A 14111-nucleotide genomic window follows, 5' to 3' on the forward strand; every position below is an offset into this window, starting at 1 on the left:
AGCCAAATGGTCCAGCAAAAAAAACGGAATAAGGGTTCAACAACTCAGACCAACTGAATTCATCGTCTCTATCCACAACTAACTATGGATTTCGGCATAATCCACTGAATATCAGTCATGTTTCATAATAAGCTTCAAATCGCAATCACTTCATCACAATGTAAGTGCAAGTGAGACGTCGATTCTACTTTTTTAATGATACATTCAACAACGATTTACCATAATACTCAATTTTTTCATGCACTTATCATCGGTCAAAATCTCTTCCCTCCATGCATAATTCGAGTTTAAATTAATTATATTTAAATTTAATATATTTTTAAATAATAACCACAATTATATTAAAGAATAGATTTTAAAGAAAAAATATAATTTTATTTTTAAACTTAATTTTTAATCTTGAGTAGATATACATAATTGTTAGGATCTAGGTCGCCGCTGGTGGACCGGGGGTTGAACCGGTTAGCGGTTCTTACTCGTAGGGTGGTGGTTAATCCGGTTAGAGATTAACATCGGGGTTTCAATACTACACAACCTGTCACAAACCCTTGAACTAGGTTCAAGCGCGGAAGAGGTTTGCTTTCAAGTTGAAGCGGTACACGTGTATGATAGGCGGAGTCGGTTTCGGATGATGGAGATTTGAAGAATGGTGGGTCGGTTTCGGTTATCTGGATATTCGGTATGGTCAATATGGAGTTGGTTTGGAGCGGTATGGTTAAGTTAGTCGGTTATGTAATGAAGCCAACAGAAAGTAAATAACACAACAGATTTTATGGATGTTCGGAGATAAAACTCCTACGTCACCCCTTCCTCTCGAAACCGCGAGAAGGATATTCACTAAGGAATACAAATACAATCCGATCGAGACTTATTTCCTGCTCGATAACACTCTTACAATTCACACCGAAATTGTAGCACACACACTTAGAATTTAACACTTAGGCTTTCTTAGAATACCACACTGTTATCACTTGTAGTAAATGCACTTAGCTCTTGTTATCCCAAAGTTTGTCCCACTTCGTAACTGCCTTTACTCTTCTGCAACTGCCTCCTTTTATAGGTGAAATATGCCAACGGTCATATTTCGAAGCCTTGAATCTGATTGGCTGATCAGAGATGCAGTGATTCAGTGTCTCAGACCTGCCGGTCATCTCCTCAGACCTGACGGTCAATCTCAGACCTGGTATCCTGTTTCAGACCTGCCGGTCTGTACGGCAAACCTGCTGGGTTTGTCTTTTACTTAATGTAGGCACTGTCTGCTTGGACAGTTGTCTGTACTTTGAAGATTTCCTTTCTGGCTTATCCCGAAGTAGAAGGATCCGGTGGTACTGTCTTCTGCAGCCTGCAGGCTTTCCTCAGACTTGCATGGATATGGAAGTATTCAGTCTGCTCCTTTGGTATCATTCTCAACAGATACCCAAAGCGTCTTCTTGTACTAGTCGGCCTCTTGACTTGGTCGAATGTCTTTTGGTAGTGAAGTAACCGGACTTCTTCCGGTTATTCTTGTCTTGTAGATAATCGGCTATTTGATGGATCTGGCTTTTAGGCTTTGGCCGATCCTTTGTGCGGTCACGTTCAGAATGCTTTTGATCGGTATGGTAACTTGACCGGTTAGGTTTTCTTCAGTCGGTTCTCTTGTTCATCCGGTCCGGTTCCTTGTTCCTGATGATTCCGGTTTTGAGCTTTGGCCGATCCTTTCTCTGTGCGGTCACGTACCGAATACTCTTGATCGGTTTGGTAGCTTGACCGGTTAGGTTTCTTTAGCCGGTTCCGGATGACTTTAGGTTTTTCATAGCTTCTTCTGGCCGGTTTGATATTCAATCGGTTAGATTTCTTGACCGTTCTTTCGGTTTACAACTCAATCGGTCCTGAACTTGAACCTGTCCGGATTTCTAACTTCTTGACCGAACCGGTTGACCGAACTCCGGTTGACTGAGCCGGTATACATTGTCGAACCGATCTTGCCTATAGGTAAATTTCGGATTTTGCTCAACTTCCCTGAAATAGCAAAACTTTAAATATTATTTGCTGTCGATGAGATTTGATCCCTGGTCACATGTGTGACAGGCATGAGTGTTTACCACTACGCTACAACACCTTCTTGTTATATTTAAACCAATTAATATACTTGATATGACTTAACGGTTTATTTTCTAACAATTTCTCCCTTTTTGATTATTTTATTTAAAATTATCAAAATCATGTAAGTTTGCAACCGTAGGCCGGTTGTTTTTGTTTGTCCGGTTTTTTGAAAAAGACTTAGAGAATTTTTCGAAAAATTTTGGGAGAAAATTTTGAGAAAGGTTTTGGAAGAGTCTTTATCTTTTATCTAACAATTTCTCCCTTTTTGATTATTTAGAATAAATATTCAAAACCATGCAAGAAGTAAGAAGTATGCCGGTTTAAAAATCTTATGTTTGTTTGGCCGGTTTAATCTAATAATTCTAAAATATTTCTAAGGGAAGAAAACTTAGACTCGAGAAGTGGCTTTGTGAGGATGTTAGCCACTTCATGCTTGTTCCCTTCATGTGATGTGTCTGTCAGCAGCCGGCTGTCCGAATGCAATGTTGTCTTTTCCAAGCCTTTGTCTTGATTTACCTACATTCATAGACAATAGAAAATCTGGTTCCCATTTTTCTTTGGGTCCGCGGTTGATTAGTCCCTTGGGTATCCAAACTTTAATAAATCGGATAGCTTTCTTTGCTAGGGTTTTAACTGTCCTTTTGGCGCTCGGTCTCGTGTATTTCGGTTTTCCTTCAAATGTCCTAAATGGTGGTCTTTGATTCGGTGATCTGTGGTTTGACCTACGCGGTTCAGGGAAGTTTTTCTTATATCTGAGGATTTCGGCTTTTCTTTTCTCAGGGTCAAGCCATGAGTCGGTTGGACCAACATAATCGTATTTTAGCTTCTCTTCCCTATAGTATGCGGTCTCCTCTTCTTCCTTGGTCAGTTCCCTAGTAGGTTCACTAGATTGTTCGGTCTTGGGATCTAACTCGGTTTCTAGAGTAGGAGTATCATCAGGTTGTATGGCTTCCGGTTCGGTTATGATAAGTACCTCTGGTTCTGTCGGAGTGGGTATTATGGGATCGGTTCTAATGTTGAGGTGCTTAGGTAGCATGGCCAGTAGGTTCTTATATTCTTCGACCATGTCATTCAATGCTTCATATAACTCATCTTTAGTAAATTCATCATAGGGGGAATCAAATACCTGTTCCTCATTTGCCATGAGGCACGTGAGCTCATCATCGCTGTCACTGCGAGCCCACAAACTTCCACCATCGTCGGCTATTAGTGCTTTCGGTACCTCACTTCCTTCACCGGTTTGTTGATAGTTATTTCGGTTATTTTGATTGTCCGGTTTCCGGTCATCTCTCCTCGGTTTTCTGCATTCCCACTTGTTTTCCTTGGTTCTTTCATTTCCCTCGAAGATCTGGATAACTGTGTTCCATGTCTCCTTCGCGGTTTTGCAATCTCTGATCTTGCAATATGTGTTTCTGTCTACGCTGTTGGAGATCCGGTTTCTTGCATGGTTGTCCAGATTGTTCCTTCTCCTATCTTCAGCCGTCCATTCTTTTCTATCTTTATCAATGAATATCGGTCCTTCGGTTAGAATGGACTCCATTTCATCATCCAAGGTGATTAGATGTAGATACATCCGTGCCTTCCAGTTGGCAAAGTCTTCACCTTCTAGCATTGGAGGCCTATCCTGATACATGCTTGCTTGAGTATTGAAACTAACTGCTCTGATACCAATTGTTAGGATCTAGGTCGCCGCTGGTGGACCGGGGGTTGGACCGGTTAGCGGTTCTCACTCGTAGGGTGGTGGTTAATCCGGTTAGAGATTAACACCGGGGTTTCAATACTACACAACCTGTCACAAACCCTTGAACTAGGTTCAAGCGCGGAAGAGGTTTGCTTTCAAGTTGAAGCGGTACACGTGTATGATAGGCGGAATCGGTTTCGGATGATGGAGATTTGAAGAATGGTGGGTCGGTTTCGGTTATCTGGATATTCGGTATGGTTAGTATGGAGTCGGTTTGGAGCAGTGTGGATAAGTTAGTCGGTTATGTAATGAAGCCAACAGAAAGTAAATAACACAACAGATTTTATGGATGTTCGGAGATAAAACTCCTACGTCACCCCTTCCTCTCGAAACCGCGAGAAGGATATTCACTAAGGAATACAAATACAATCCGATCGAGACTTATTTCCTGCTCGATAACACTCTTACAATTCACACCGAAATTGTAGCACACACACTTAGAATTTAACACTTAGGCTTTCTTAGAATACCACACTGTTATCACTTGTAGTAAATGCACTTAGCTCTTGTTATCCCAAAGTTTGTCCCACTTCGTAACTGCCTTTACTCTTCTGCAACTGCCTCCTTTTATAGGTGAAATATGCCAACGGTCATATTTCGAAGCCTTGAATCTGATTGGCTGATCAGAGATGCAGTGATTCAGTGTCTCAGACCTGCCGGTCATCTCCTCAGACCTGACGGTCAATCTCAGACCTGGTATCCTGTTTCAGACCTGCCGGTCTGTACGGCAAACCTGCTGGGTTTGTCTTTTACTCAATGTAGGCACTGTCTGCTTGGACAGTTGTCTGTACTTTGAAGATTTCCTTTCTGGCTTATCCCGAAGTAGAAGGATCCGGTGGTACTGTCTTCTGCAGCCTGCAGGCTTTCCTCAGACTTGCATGGATATGGAAGTATTCAGTCTGCTCCTTTGGTATCATTCTCAACAGATACCCAAAGCGTCTTCTTGTACTAGTCGGCCTCTTGACTTGGCCGAATGTCTTTTGGTAGTGAAGTAACCGGACTTCTTCCGGTTATTCTTGTCTTGTAGATAATCGGCTATTTGATGGATCTGGCTTTTAGGCTTTGGCCGATCCTTTGTGCGGTCACGTTCAGAATGCTTTTGATCGGTATGGTAACTTGACCGGTTAGGTTTTCTTCAGTCGGTTCTCTTGTTCATCCGGTCCGGTTCCTTGTTCCTGATGATTCCGGTTTTGAGCTTTGGCCGATCCTTTCTCTGTGCGGTCACGTACCGAATACTCTTGATCGGTTTGGTAGCTTGACCGGTTAGGTTTCTTTAGCCGGTTCCGGATGACTTTAGGTTTTTCATAGCTTCTTCTGGCCGGTTTGATATTCAATCGGTTAGATTTCTTGACCGTTCTTTCGGTTTACAACTCAATCGGTCCTGAACTTGAACCTGTCCGGATTTCTAACTTCTTGACCGAACCGGTTGACCGAACTCCGGTTGACTGAGCCGGTATACATTGTGTGACAGGCATGAGTGTTTACCACTACGCTACAACACCTTCTTGTTATATTTAAACCAATTAATATACTTGATATGACTTAACGGTTTATTTTCTAACAATAATAATCTGATGTTATTTTTTAATATTTAAATTACAACAAAAATAACGACAATCAATAAAAATTAATTTTAAAAAAATCTACAATTTTGAGTATATAAAAGTTATTTTATAATATTTTATATTTAAATTAAATAATTATTAAATATTTAAATTAAATAATTATTATATTTATGAAATAATTTTATCCTGGTTATTGATGAGATAGATAGTTTTCAAATAATTTAAAAAAAATTATATGTAATAGACTACTTAACTAACTTGAAACCTAACAGGGCTTACCTTTCAGCCCACATTTGATGGATTAAGCTGGGAGATACCTATATATATATATTATCAGGAATATTTGATCATTCATTTTATATTAATATTAAATAATAATAATATTTGTAATTTTAATTCATTATATAAATATATTAAAAAAATTATAAACAGAATCTAGTGAGATGTTGCGCACCATTTTTCTACAAATTAGTTATGTAGTATTTAAAATTTGTTTGTTATCAAAATAACGTCTTTATAATCTTATGTATAAATAAATGAGTCCTCTTATCCTATCATTTCATTTCTTTTATTTTATTTTCCATGAAGCAAACTAAATTATTTATATATCCTTCCATTTTCATTTCCATTTTTATCTCATCTCCAAATAGAATTTGAATTGCTTGTGTCACAAGAAACAGAGTCTGAAAGAATTGCTTGTCTCTTAATAAATTCAATAATTTGTTCGGTAAAGGTTATTTAAATACCTGAAAAAAAAATAATGATTAGTGATGATTTTAAGAGAATAAGAATGTATTTTTTTTTAAAAAAAAAACTTAAAAAGGTATTAATATATATAAATAAAATAAAAAGTGAATATCTCAAACTTTCTTAAAAGTTTGAAAGATTCTGGATTTGAGCCCGTCATACGGCAAAATCTGGTTAAAGGGTTAAGTAGTGTGTTTGCGGGATATGTGTTTAACCTCTTGTGCCCACATTTTATCAACTCTTCCAGCCTAGCAGCAACAATATGTGAATATTCTCAGCCTCTTGGAGACCGTCTGATGACAAATTCTTGAGAGGTTTTGGGGAATGATAAAATACTATCACATCACTCATTTCATTAACCAAAATACTAAAATATCCTCTAATTTAAATTATTATTTTTTATTTTATTTATATATATCAATATTTTTTTAAATTTTTTTATAAAAAAAATAATAATCATTACCTACTTAAAATTATCATCTATCATTCAATTGTTCTCTTTCTTGTTTTAAAAAAATTCATAATCGAACAAGACCTTAGGTTAGTTTGGTAGAGGTTTATATGAATAGACTTGATGCTTATAATTTTTTATTTATTTATAATAAATATAAATGTATTAATATATAATAATATATATATTTTGAAAGAAATAGTAGATATTTTAATACATGGATTAATGAATTGAACCTTGATTATAAGGGTGAAAATAAGATGATGTTTGATTATATTATTATCTAATTTATATACATTTGTTTGAAATATATATTTTTTTAAATTATATTAAAATTATAAAAATTGTTTATTTTTGCGATTAGTTGGTATTACAAAATAAATTATTATAATATATATAAAATCTGAAAAAGGAAATTGAACATTCTTGCATGAGTTCAATATGTAATCATTTTCATTACATAAACATGAATTCATAACCATATATATGATTATACAAAAAAAAAAAATATGTTTTCAAATAAATAAATATTATTGTATAAAACAGATGATCTGATATCAGTTTGTAGTTTAAACATGATAAATACAAGTTTATCAAGTAAACAGAATAGCTAACTAGTCAATCAGATCTGAAAAAGTAAACTAAAACACGATAATTTATTTATTTTTTGAAAAGGGAGCCGTTTTTTTTTATTTTTTGTGTTAATCCCAAGCACGAGTCTTTCATTCTTGCCAAAGAAAAAAGACACGAGTTAGTAATCATATAGTGGCAGCTGTATAAAAAGACACGTGTGAAAAATACTATTCATTATTCAACCGTAACCGTCCACGTGTCATACTGCCCATCTGCATGGAATCACCGATTTATACTCGTCTTCTACAGTTCAACAATTGCTTCTTCTTCTCTCAAGAAATCCAAAACAATGGCTCGTGGAAATGGAAATCCAACTCTATCATACTCGATTGACCTAGCAGCAGCAGTAATAATAGTCTCCATACTCGCCCTTTCGATCTCTACTACATCGGCTGATCAAATTGACGATCCAATGATACACCAAGTCACAGACCACGATCATCGTTCTAACAACCTCAATCTCCTTGGAACCCACACCGAGCGTCGGTTTACAAGTTTCATAACAACATACGAGAAGGAATATACGACCAGGGAGGAGTATTTGCACCGTCTAGGGATCTTCTCAAGGAACCTGGTAAAGGCAGCGGAGCATCAGGTTATGGATCCCACTGCTGTTCATGGTATCACGGCGTTCTCTGATCTGTCCGAAGATGAGTTCAATTCCATGTATTTGGGACTCCATAACCCTAGTGCAAACCCTAGTATGATGCAGATGGGAACGGCGCCGGCAGAGGTTATGGACGTTAAGGGTTTGCCGGAGAATTTTGATTGGAGAGAAAAGGGTGCCGTCACGGAGGTTAAAACGCAAGTAAGTTGATTTGGGAATGAAATCTAAGTAAATCAATTGAAGGTTTAATTAAACAATTATTGTTGTTAAAACAGGGGACATGCGGTTCTTGTTGGGCATTTAGCACAACAGGGACACTTGAAGGTGCCAATTTTATAGCAACTGGAAAACTTCTTAATCTGAGTGAGCAACAGCTTGTGGATTGTGATCATAAGGTAGGTCAGTCAGTCAGTCAAAATCAGTCTTGCTTCAATTCAATTCAATTCAAAATTATGATGATTTTTAGTTGATTGTTTTGATAAACTACTTTTGAAGTGTGATGCAAAAGATAAGAAGTCTTGCGATAACGGGTGTAAAGGAGGTCTTATGACAAACGCATACGAGTACTTGATGGAGGCAGGAGGTTTACAAGACCAGGATTCTTATCCTTATACAGGGAAACGCGGCGAATGCAAGTTCAACCCGGAGATGGCTGCAGTTAAGGTTACCAATTTCACCAATATTCCTATGGACGAGAATCAAATAGCTGCCCATTTAGTCCATCATGGACCACTTGCAAGTAAGAAATATAAAGATGTGTTCTTTTTTATTACTGAAATGGGTTATGGGTAGATTCTAATCTAATTAGTTTATGTTTGGTGAATGGTGATATATTTAGTTGGACTAAATGCGGTATTCATGCAAACCTACATTGGTGGTGTGTCTTGTCCTTTGATATGTGGGAAGAGGTTTGTAAATCATGGAGTTCTACTAGTTGGTTATGGTTCAAAGGGGTATTCGATCATTAGGCTGGGATATCAGCCATATTGGATCATAAAGAACTCATGGGGGAAGAAATGGGGCGAGCATGGGTTCTACCGACTTTGCAAAGGGCATGGCGTTTGTGGGATGAATACTATGGTTTCTGCTGTCGTCACTCAGACAAACGTCAAGTCATAAGTTGGTCTGTATAATAATTATATGCAGTATTAATCTTTCTTACCAGTTTGTTTGTAAGACAACTTAATTGGCTAGCTGTTGTATTTCTTATATTGTATTTAAAAAGCTACCAATTCTTCTTATGTTATCAAAAGTTGTTTAGTTGAAAAAACAAAAACTAAAGCTTCATATGCATTTCAAGAGAATTAAAGATCATTCATTTGTCCAATTATATTGTAGAGTCTTTACTAAAAGGAGTGGGAAGCTATATATGATTTCAAATATAAAATAAAAATGTCTTATCTGAATTTTTTGATTATCTCAGAGATTGCTGAATAGGACCCAACTGTTGCTGATACCGAACCCACAACAATAACTACATAGCACAAAAACACCTGAAAAAACAAGAATTTCAGCATGTTTTGACAACCACATAAGCATAATCGAAATTCAAAATTTCTTCTTACTTCGCTACGAGATATTTTGCCACTCCATATACGCAAGTAGCATGCACACGGCAATATCAGGGTCTACAAATTATCACAAGAAAACATGTTCAATCGTCAGTCCTTGTTTCACCATGATGAGTTAAAAAAAATTACATTTTGAAACATATATTCTGAGGAGACTCACCACAAGCATTGTGAGTAGTGATCCAATCAATGCAAGAACTAGTCCTGTGGATTGAGGATCAGATGTGATAAATTAAGGGTTAGATATCATATGAGTCCTCAACAATTATGAAAAAATATCCAAAAATAGATGATGAATGAGAAGGTACTAACCGAAGAAAGGGATACAAAGACCAACAGCGACAGTAGAAATCACCAAAGCTGTCCTTATGCATATTGAATATCTGTAAGAGTTGACACTATTTGCAGGCAACAATTCCTCCAAACTGAGTGCCACTGGGGTCATGGTTAATGCATATGTGTTTCTTGTTAAAGCGATAACATATATAGCTTTCTTTGACATTGGAACATGTAATTAGATAGAACCAGAAATTAAGCTAATAAACTGTTCAACTATAATATAATTAGCTTTTTCTTTACCCATGAGTCAATTCATTATTTTAAAATGATTCATAATTAAAACTGATCAATTAAGTCATTGCATACTTGCATATGTTGAAACCTTCTAAATTTGTATATATTTTTTCACGCTTCCCTCCATGATCAATTAAGTCATTGCAGAAAATATTCTTACTTATGCATGTTATTAATGTAAAAGGATATTTGGTAAAAGGGTTCACTACCTGCAAGAACACAAGAAACAAAAGTAATTATGTTAACATGATTGATAATTAAAATTGAAAATTAAGTTACAAATGAATTTTAAGTACTGGATTATAGGAAAAGTACTGACATAATTAAATTGATCTTTAAAGGATAAAGTCATATATTAAACAAATGGTCCTATGGTCTAGCGGTTAGGACATTGGACTCTGAATCCAGTAACCCGAGTTCAATTCTCGGTAGGACCTATTATTTTTTATTTTTTCTCAAATAAATAATTGAATATTCAAAAGCTTACCGTTGTCCATACAGCAATTTTGGAGGCAACATATTCTTGGGGCAAGTTGAGAGTGAATTGAGACAATGTTGATTCTCCAAACATAAGATATCCCATAACAGCAACTCCGGCATACATCAAAGTACAAACAGTAAAACTGCACCCAATATATCATCTTTTGCTATTTAAATGCATTGAGATAGAAAAACTATACATAAAATTGCAATATTTTAACATTTATAAGCCAATTTGGTGAGACATTACCTTATTAACAGGAATGCAGGATATTGGCTTGGTTTTTCCATGGATGAGTAGATATTAGGAAAGACAGCATGGCCAGAGTAACAAAAGCCATACAGACCAATAGCAACTGGCACAGAATTGAGATTTAGCATTGACCCGTGACTCTGACTCTGGATGCCAACATTATCGACCAACCCCACCCAAAACAAGCATAGAACCACCAAAATTGAAGCAATGACTCCACCGGCTGGAGGGAAAGATAAAAGAATCTTGTAACTGTTGACAATGAAATATTAAAACAGAGTGCAATTTTTTGGGGAGTCTATGTACTTTACCAGAAATATAACTCAGCACTCTGAGATCTCGCAGCCAAACAGTCGGAAGGATAACTAGAGTAGACAGCAAAGCGAAAAGGTAATGCGAATCTAAATATAAACCTCCAATGTTCAAATGAGCATTAGGGAATAGTGATGATAAGTTATCACCCTCCAGAATAATATATTCAACACAAGAAGCCTGCAAGAGAGACTTGAGTTTAAAACCTTACAGTTGTTCGAGAAAGAAAAAATAATTGGTATCCCAATACTTGTAGTAAATGTCTGAATGAACAGAGCATAGTTTGAAAGGATACATGCCAATTTGCATTGTGAGACTTTATGAGGTAAAATAACTAAAAATTGTAATGAGATTCTTGGAAAATCACCCATCTTAAGATGCATAGATTTAATTTCACTTACAAGAGGTATTTTAGTAAATTGACATTTAAAAAAGGAGCTGTTTTTACCTATAAATAACTTGGGGAAATAAAAGCTTGTTTAATTAGTCAAACAAAATGGATGTCCATTCATGGTAGTGAATGGGATTACAAGACACTCATTTGGAAGTTAGCATGTGAAAATATGTAAATATCGATAGTTTTAGTATATGCTATGTGCTTGTATAAGAAACAGACACCAAAATGGATTCCATTCACTGTTAAAAAAATCCAGGATATGAATGGTCTTGGTGGGATCCAGTTTTCTATTTGCGTAATGCACATATTAAGAAGAGTATAAAGGTTCAGTCAACTGAGACTGTAAGATTATTGTCAACAAACAAGAGGGGAGGAAGAAGGTATAAATTAGCTGTACTTACATATAGTTCAATGTAGAGAATAATCTGCAACCAAAAAAGAACAAAAACACAGTTAGCCAATCCATGCCTCACTAGTAAGTTGAAGAAACTCTTAAATTAGTTTATCAAATAGAATCATGCTTGTAAGCTTTATTTTTTTGATCATTTTCAAATAATTTCATATTCTTCAAGTAGTATATGTACTTTTCCCAGGATTTTTTTTTTATGAATTTGTCTGCAAACATTCAAAAAGTAGAGTGCTCATAATCCAGATAAAAACATAGATACTTCAAGCGTAAAGGAGAAGAATTACAGAGATGGTAAAACGCCCAACAGTTCCAAATGCTGCCTGGCCAATGTCAGGATAAGTCTCTAGGCCAGGTCGGCTATCCAAGCAATAACGCAAGAGAAGTCCTGTGTAGAAAGAAAGCAATGCAAAAACAGCCAATATGGAGAGGCCAAGCCATCCGCCTTCTTTGACAGCATAGGGAGTAGAAAGGATCCCAACTCCACACAGAACATTCATGCCTGCAGAGTTCATGGAGAAAACTAGTTATGTTTTTCCACTCTACTCAGACCTTTGATGGTGGATATTGTGGTGATGAAAACACATGCATGGATAAGAAAATGTATTTGAACACAGAAAAGTGCAAAATAAGCAGCAAAGAAAGTAAAAGAATATAAATGTTCTGTTCTTATGTCTCAATGGACCGCATCTGCAGTTGAATATGACATGCTTCTAACATAAGTGAAAAACTCAGATGGATGGGTCAGTCTTGTGTAGATTGAGAATGGTAACTTGTTTCAAATAAGTAAACCCATATAAGGAACTAGAAAGTATTTGCATACAAATCAACTCCAGAGATAAACACAATTTTTAATATTATCACCAACAGAAACATGGCAATCAATGATGCTACATCTTATCAATATTATACTGAAAAGGGATGCATATTTTTACCATTTAGAACTGCTTGTCCAAGTGAGCTATGCCTAGAAACTGGAAGTTCCTCCAATACCTTGGAGGATTTCCTTACAGAACTCTTTCTTGGCGGAAGTGGAGGATATAGAAGATTGGAATTTCCCTTTGTTTGTGCTTGTTCTTCATCTTCCACTGTTTGTAGAAGCGGTTTACTATATGTATGTAATATCTCAGGAGTGTGTCTCCTTGTCAATGATGAAGAAAGAAATGAACTGCCCAATCTTGATAATGAAGGAGTGCCCAAAAATCCGATACTTGGAGAAGGCACACTACCATAAAGATCAATAGACTGCCTGAAATATTACTGAAAGATTAGTATTTGAAAATAAGAACACATGTCAAGTATCATCACCAGAGAAGAAATTCGTCAATCATGATCCTCCAAGTCCTGAGTTGTGAAAATGAGACACAACACTTGAAGTTCCAGATTGACCTTACTATCAGCACATAAACATGGAATAGAAAGAATCTAATCAGAGAGCTCTGGCAATTGTCTACTCCCTCAAATTAACAAAATAGTTTCAACTTTGTCTCACAGTAACAATTTCCCTTACATCTATCAGGCTTATTTACATACAAGAAAACAAATAAGTTGGCATCAAATCAACATTCAAGGCTAAGAGCTTTGTAGTGGCTGCAATTTTGAAGAATCCTCTGGCAACTCGCAGATCAAATCAGTCAAAAGAACGAAGCATCTAAAAAGTTATGCATAAGTAAAAAAAAAAAAAGAAGAGGAAATTAGCCATTTACCTGTAACTTTGTGGCCATGCTGGGTTAAAAGAATTGGGCTTGCTTTGCTGCCTTTCATGAAAAGAAGAAACCGATGAATCAGTATCATCTCCTCCATCATCTTCATTTTTATCAACTGACTTCTCATCATCATCATCCTCACTATCAACAAAGAAGCTCTGCTCTGAAACAGAATTCTTCATCTTCTCCAACTTTTTCTCTCTTCACACACAACAAGCACACAAGCTTAGCTTCCAAGCTACGATTAAAAATAATAATCTTAACTTCACCTTCTACAAATTGAATCATAAAAAATAGAATGAATCCTACAGTAGTTAGTAGCACTTTTATCCGATGAATTAAAGTAGTTAGAATGATATAAGCGTGCAATAACAACACGGAGTCGAATCAAGTCAATTCAATGCAAATTCAAGAGGTAGAAAACAAGAAGATGCGCAAATTCACGTATAAATAGTTGTTTTGCATGGATTCGGCTATGTTTAGTAGACTGACCAAGGTAAAATCAACAGCGCCGCCTGTGAATCGCAGGAGCTTCTAGCTAGTTCTTCTTGTATGAGTAAGGGACTTGCAAATTTGCAATGATACCG

At 36.3% G+C, this 14111-nt stretch overlaps 2 protein-coding genes and 1 non-coding gene across 4 annotated transcripts; 2 read left to right on the top strand and 1 right to left on the bottom strand.

Moving 5' to 3' along the window:
• The first annotated feature begins 7497 nt into the window (after positions 1-7497).
• LOC124931678 (probable cysteine protease RD19D) lies at positions 7498-9153 on the top strand. The gene is made up of 4 exons (XM_047472202.1): positions 7498-8027; positions 8102-8221; positions 8322-8565; positions 8665-9153. Exons 1-4 carry the CDS (start codon positions 7509-7511, stop codon positions 8943-8945), a joined length of 1164 nt encoding a protein of 387 aa, XP_047328158.1. The 5' UTR covers positions 7498-7508; the 3' UTR covers positions 8946-9153.
• LOC124931677 (amino acid transporter AVT1C-like) lies at positions 9101-14111 on the bottom strand. Of its 2 annotated transcripts, none has more exons than XM_047472200.1 (13): positions 14017-14111; positions 13525-13725; positions 12754-13067; positions 12106-12320; positions 11814-11837; positions 11015-11195; positions 10701-10926; positions 10458-10593; positions 10160-10179; positions 9710-9855; positions 9558-9601; positions 9392-9454; positions 9101-9319 (listed from the first exon to the last, which is right to left on the bottom strand). In XM_047472200.1, the coding sequence occupies exons 2-13, from the start codon at positions 13704-13706 to the stop codon at positions 9224-9226; spliced, it is 1647 nt and encodes a 548-aa protein (XP_047328156.1). In that variant the 5' UTR covers positions 13707-13725; positions 14017-14111; the 3' UTR covers positions 9101-9223. The 2 variants fall into 2 exon arrangements, with proteins under 2 accessions (XP_047328156.1, XP_047328155.1); XM_047472199.1 differs by having other exon boundaries at positions 13525-13762; positions 14017-14090.
• On the top strand, positions 10336-10407 carry TRNAQ-CUG. The gene has a single exon. It is a non-coding gene; the product is annotated as a tRNA-Gln (tRNA).

Source organism: Impatiens glandulifera, chromosome 3 (genome assembly GCF_907164915.1).
Source record: "Impatiens glandulifera chromosome 3, dImpGla2.1, whole genome shotgun sequence".
Taxonomy (NCBI): domain Eukaryota; kingdom Viridiplantae; phylum Streptophyta; class Magnoliopsida; order Ericales; family Balsaminaceae; genus Impatiens; species Impatiens glandulifera.

What these genes read in the sequence shown, in the direction of transcription:
- LOC124931677 (XM_047472200.1), bottom strand. Translation starts at nt 13,706, where the DNA reads ATGAAGAATTCTGTTTCAGAGCAGAGCTTCTTTGTTGATAGTGAGGAT. An exon ending in AGTGCTGAGTTATATTTCTG is followed by an intron (nt 10,927 to 11,014) that starts GTAAAGTACATA and finishes CTTTCCCTCCAG; the next exon opens with CCGGTGGAGTCATTGCTTCA. An exon ending in TCTTTGTATCCCTTTCTTCG is followed by an intron (nt 9,602 to 9,709) that starts GTTAGTACCTTC and finishes CTCAATCCACAG; the next exon opens with GACTAGTTCTTGCATTGATT.
- LOC124931678 (XM_047472202.1), top strand. Translation starts at nt 7,509, where the DNA reads ATGGCTCGTGGAAATGGAAATCCAACTCTATCATACTCGATTGACCTA. An exon ending in TCACGGAGGTTAAAACGCAA is followed by an intron (nt 8,028 to 8,101) that starts GTAAGTTGATTT and finishes TTGTTAAAACAG; the next exon opens with GGGACATGCGGTTCTTGTTG. An exon ending in TTGTGGATTGTGATCATAAG is followed by an intron (nt 8,222 to 8,321) that starts GTAGGTCAGTCA and finishes CTACTTTTGAAG; the next exon opens with TGTGATGCAAAAGATAAGAA.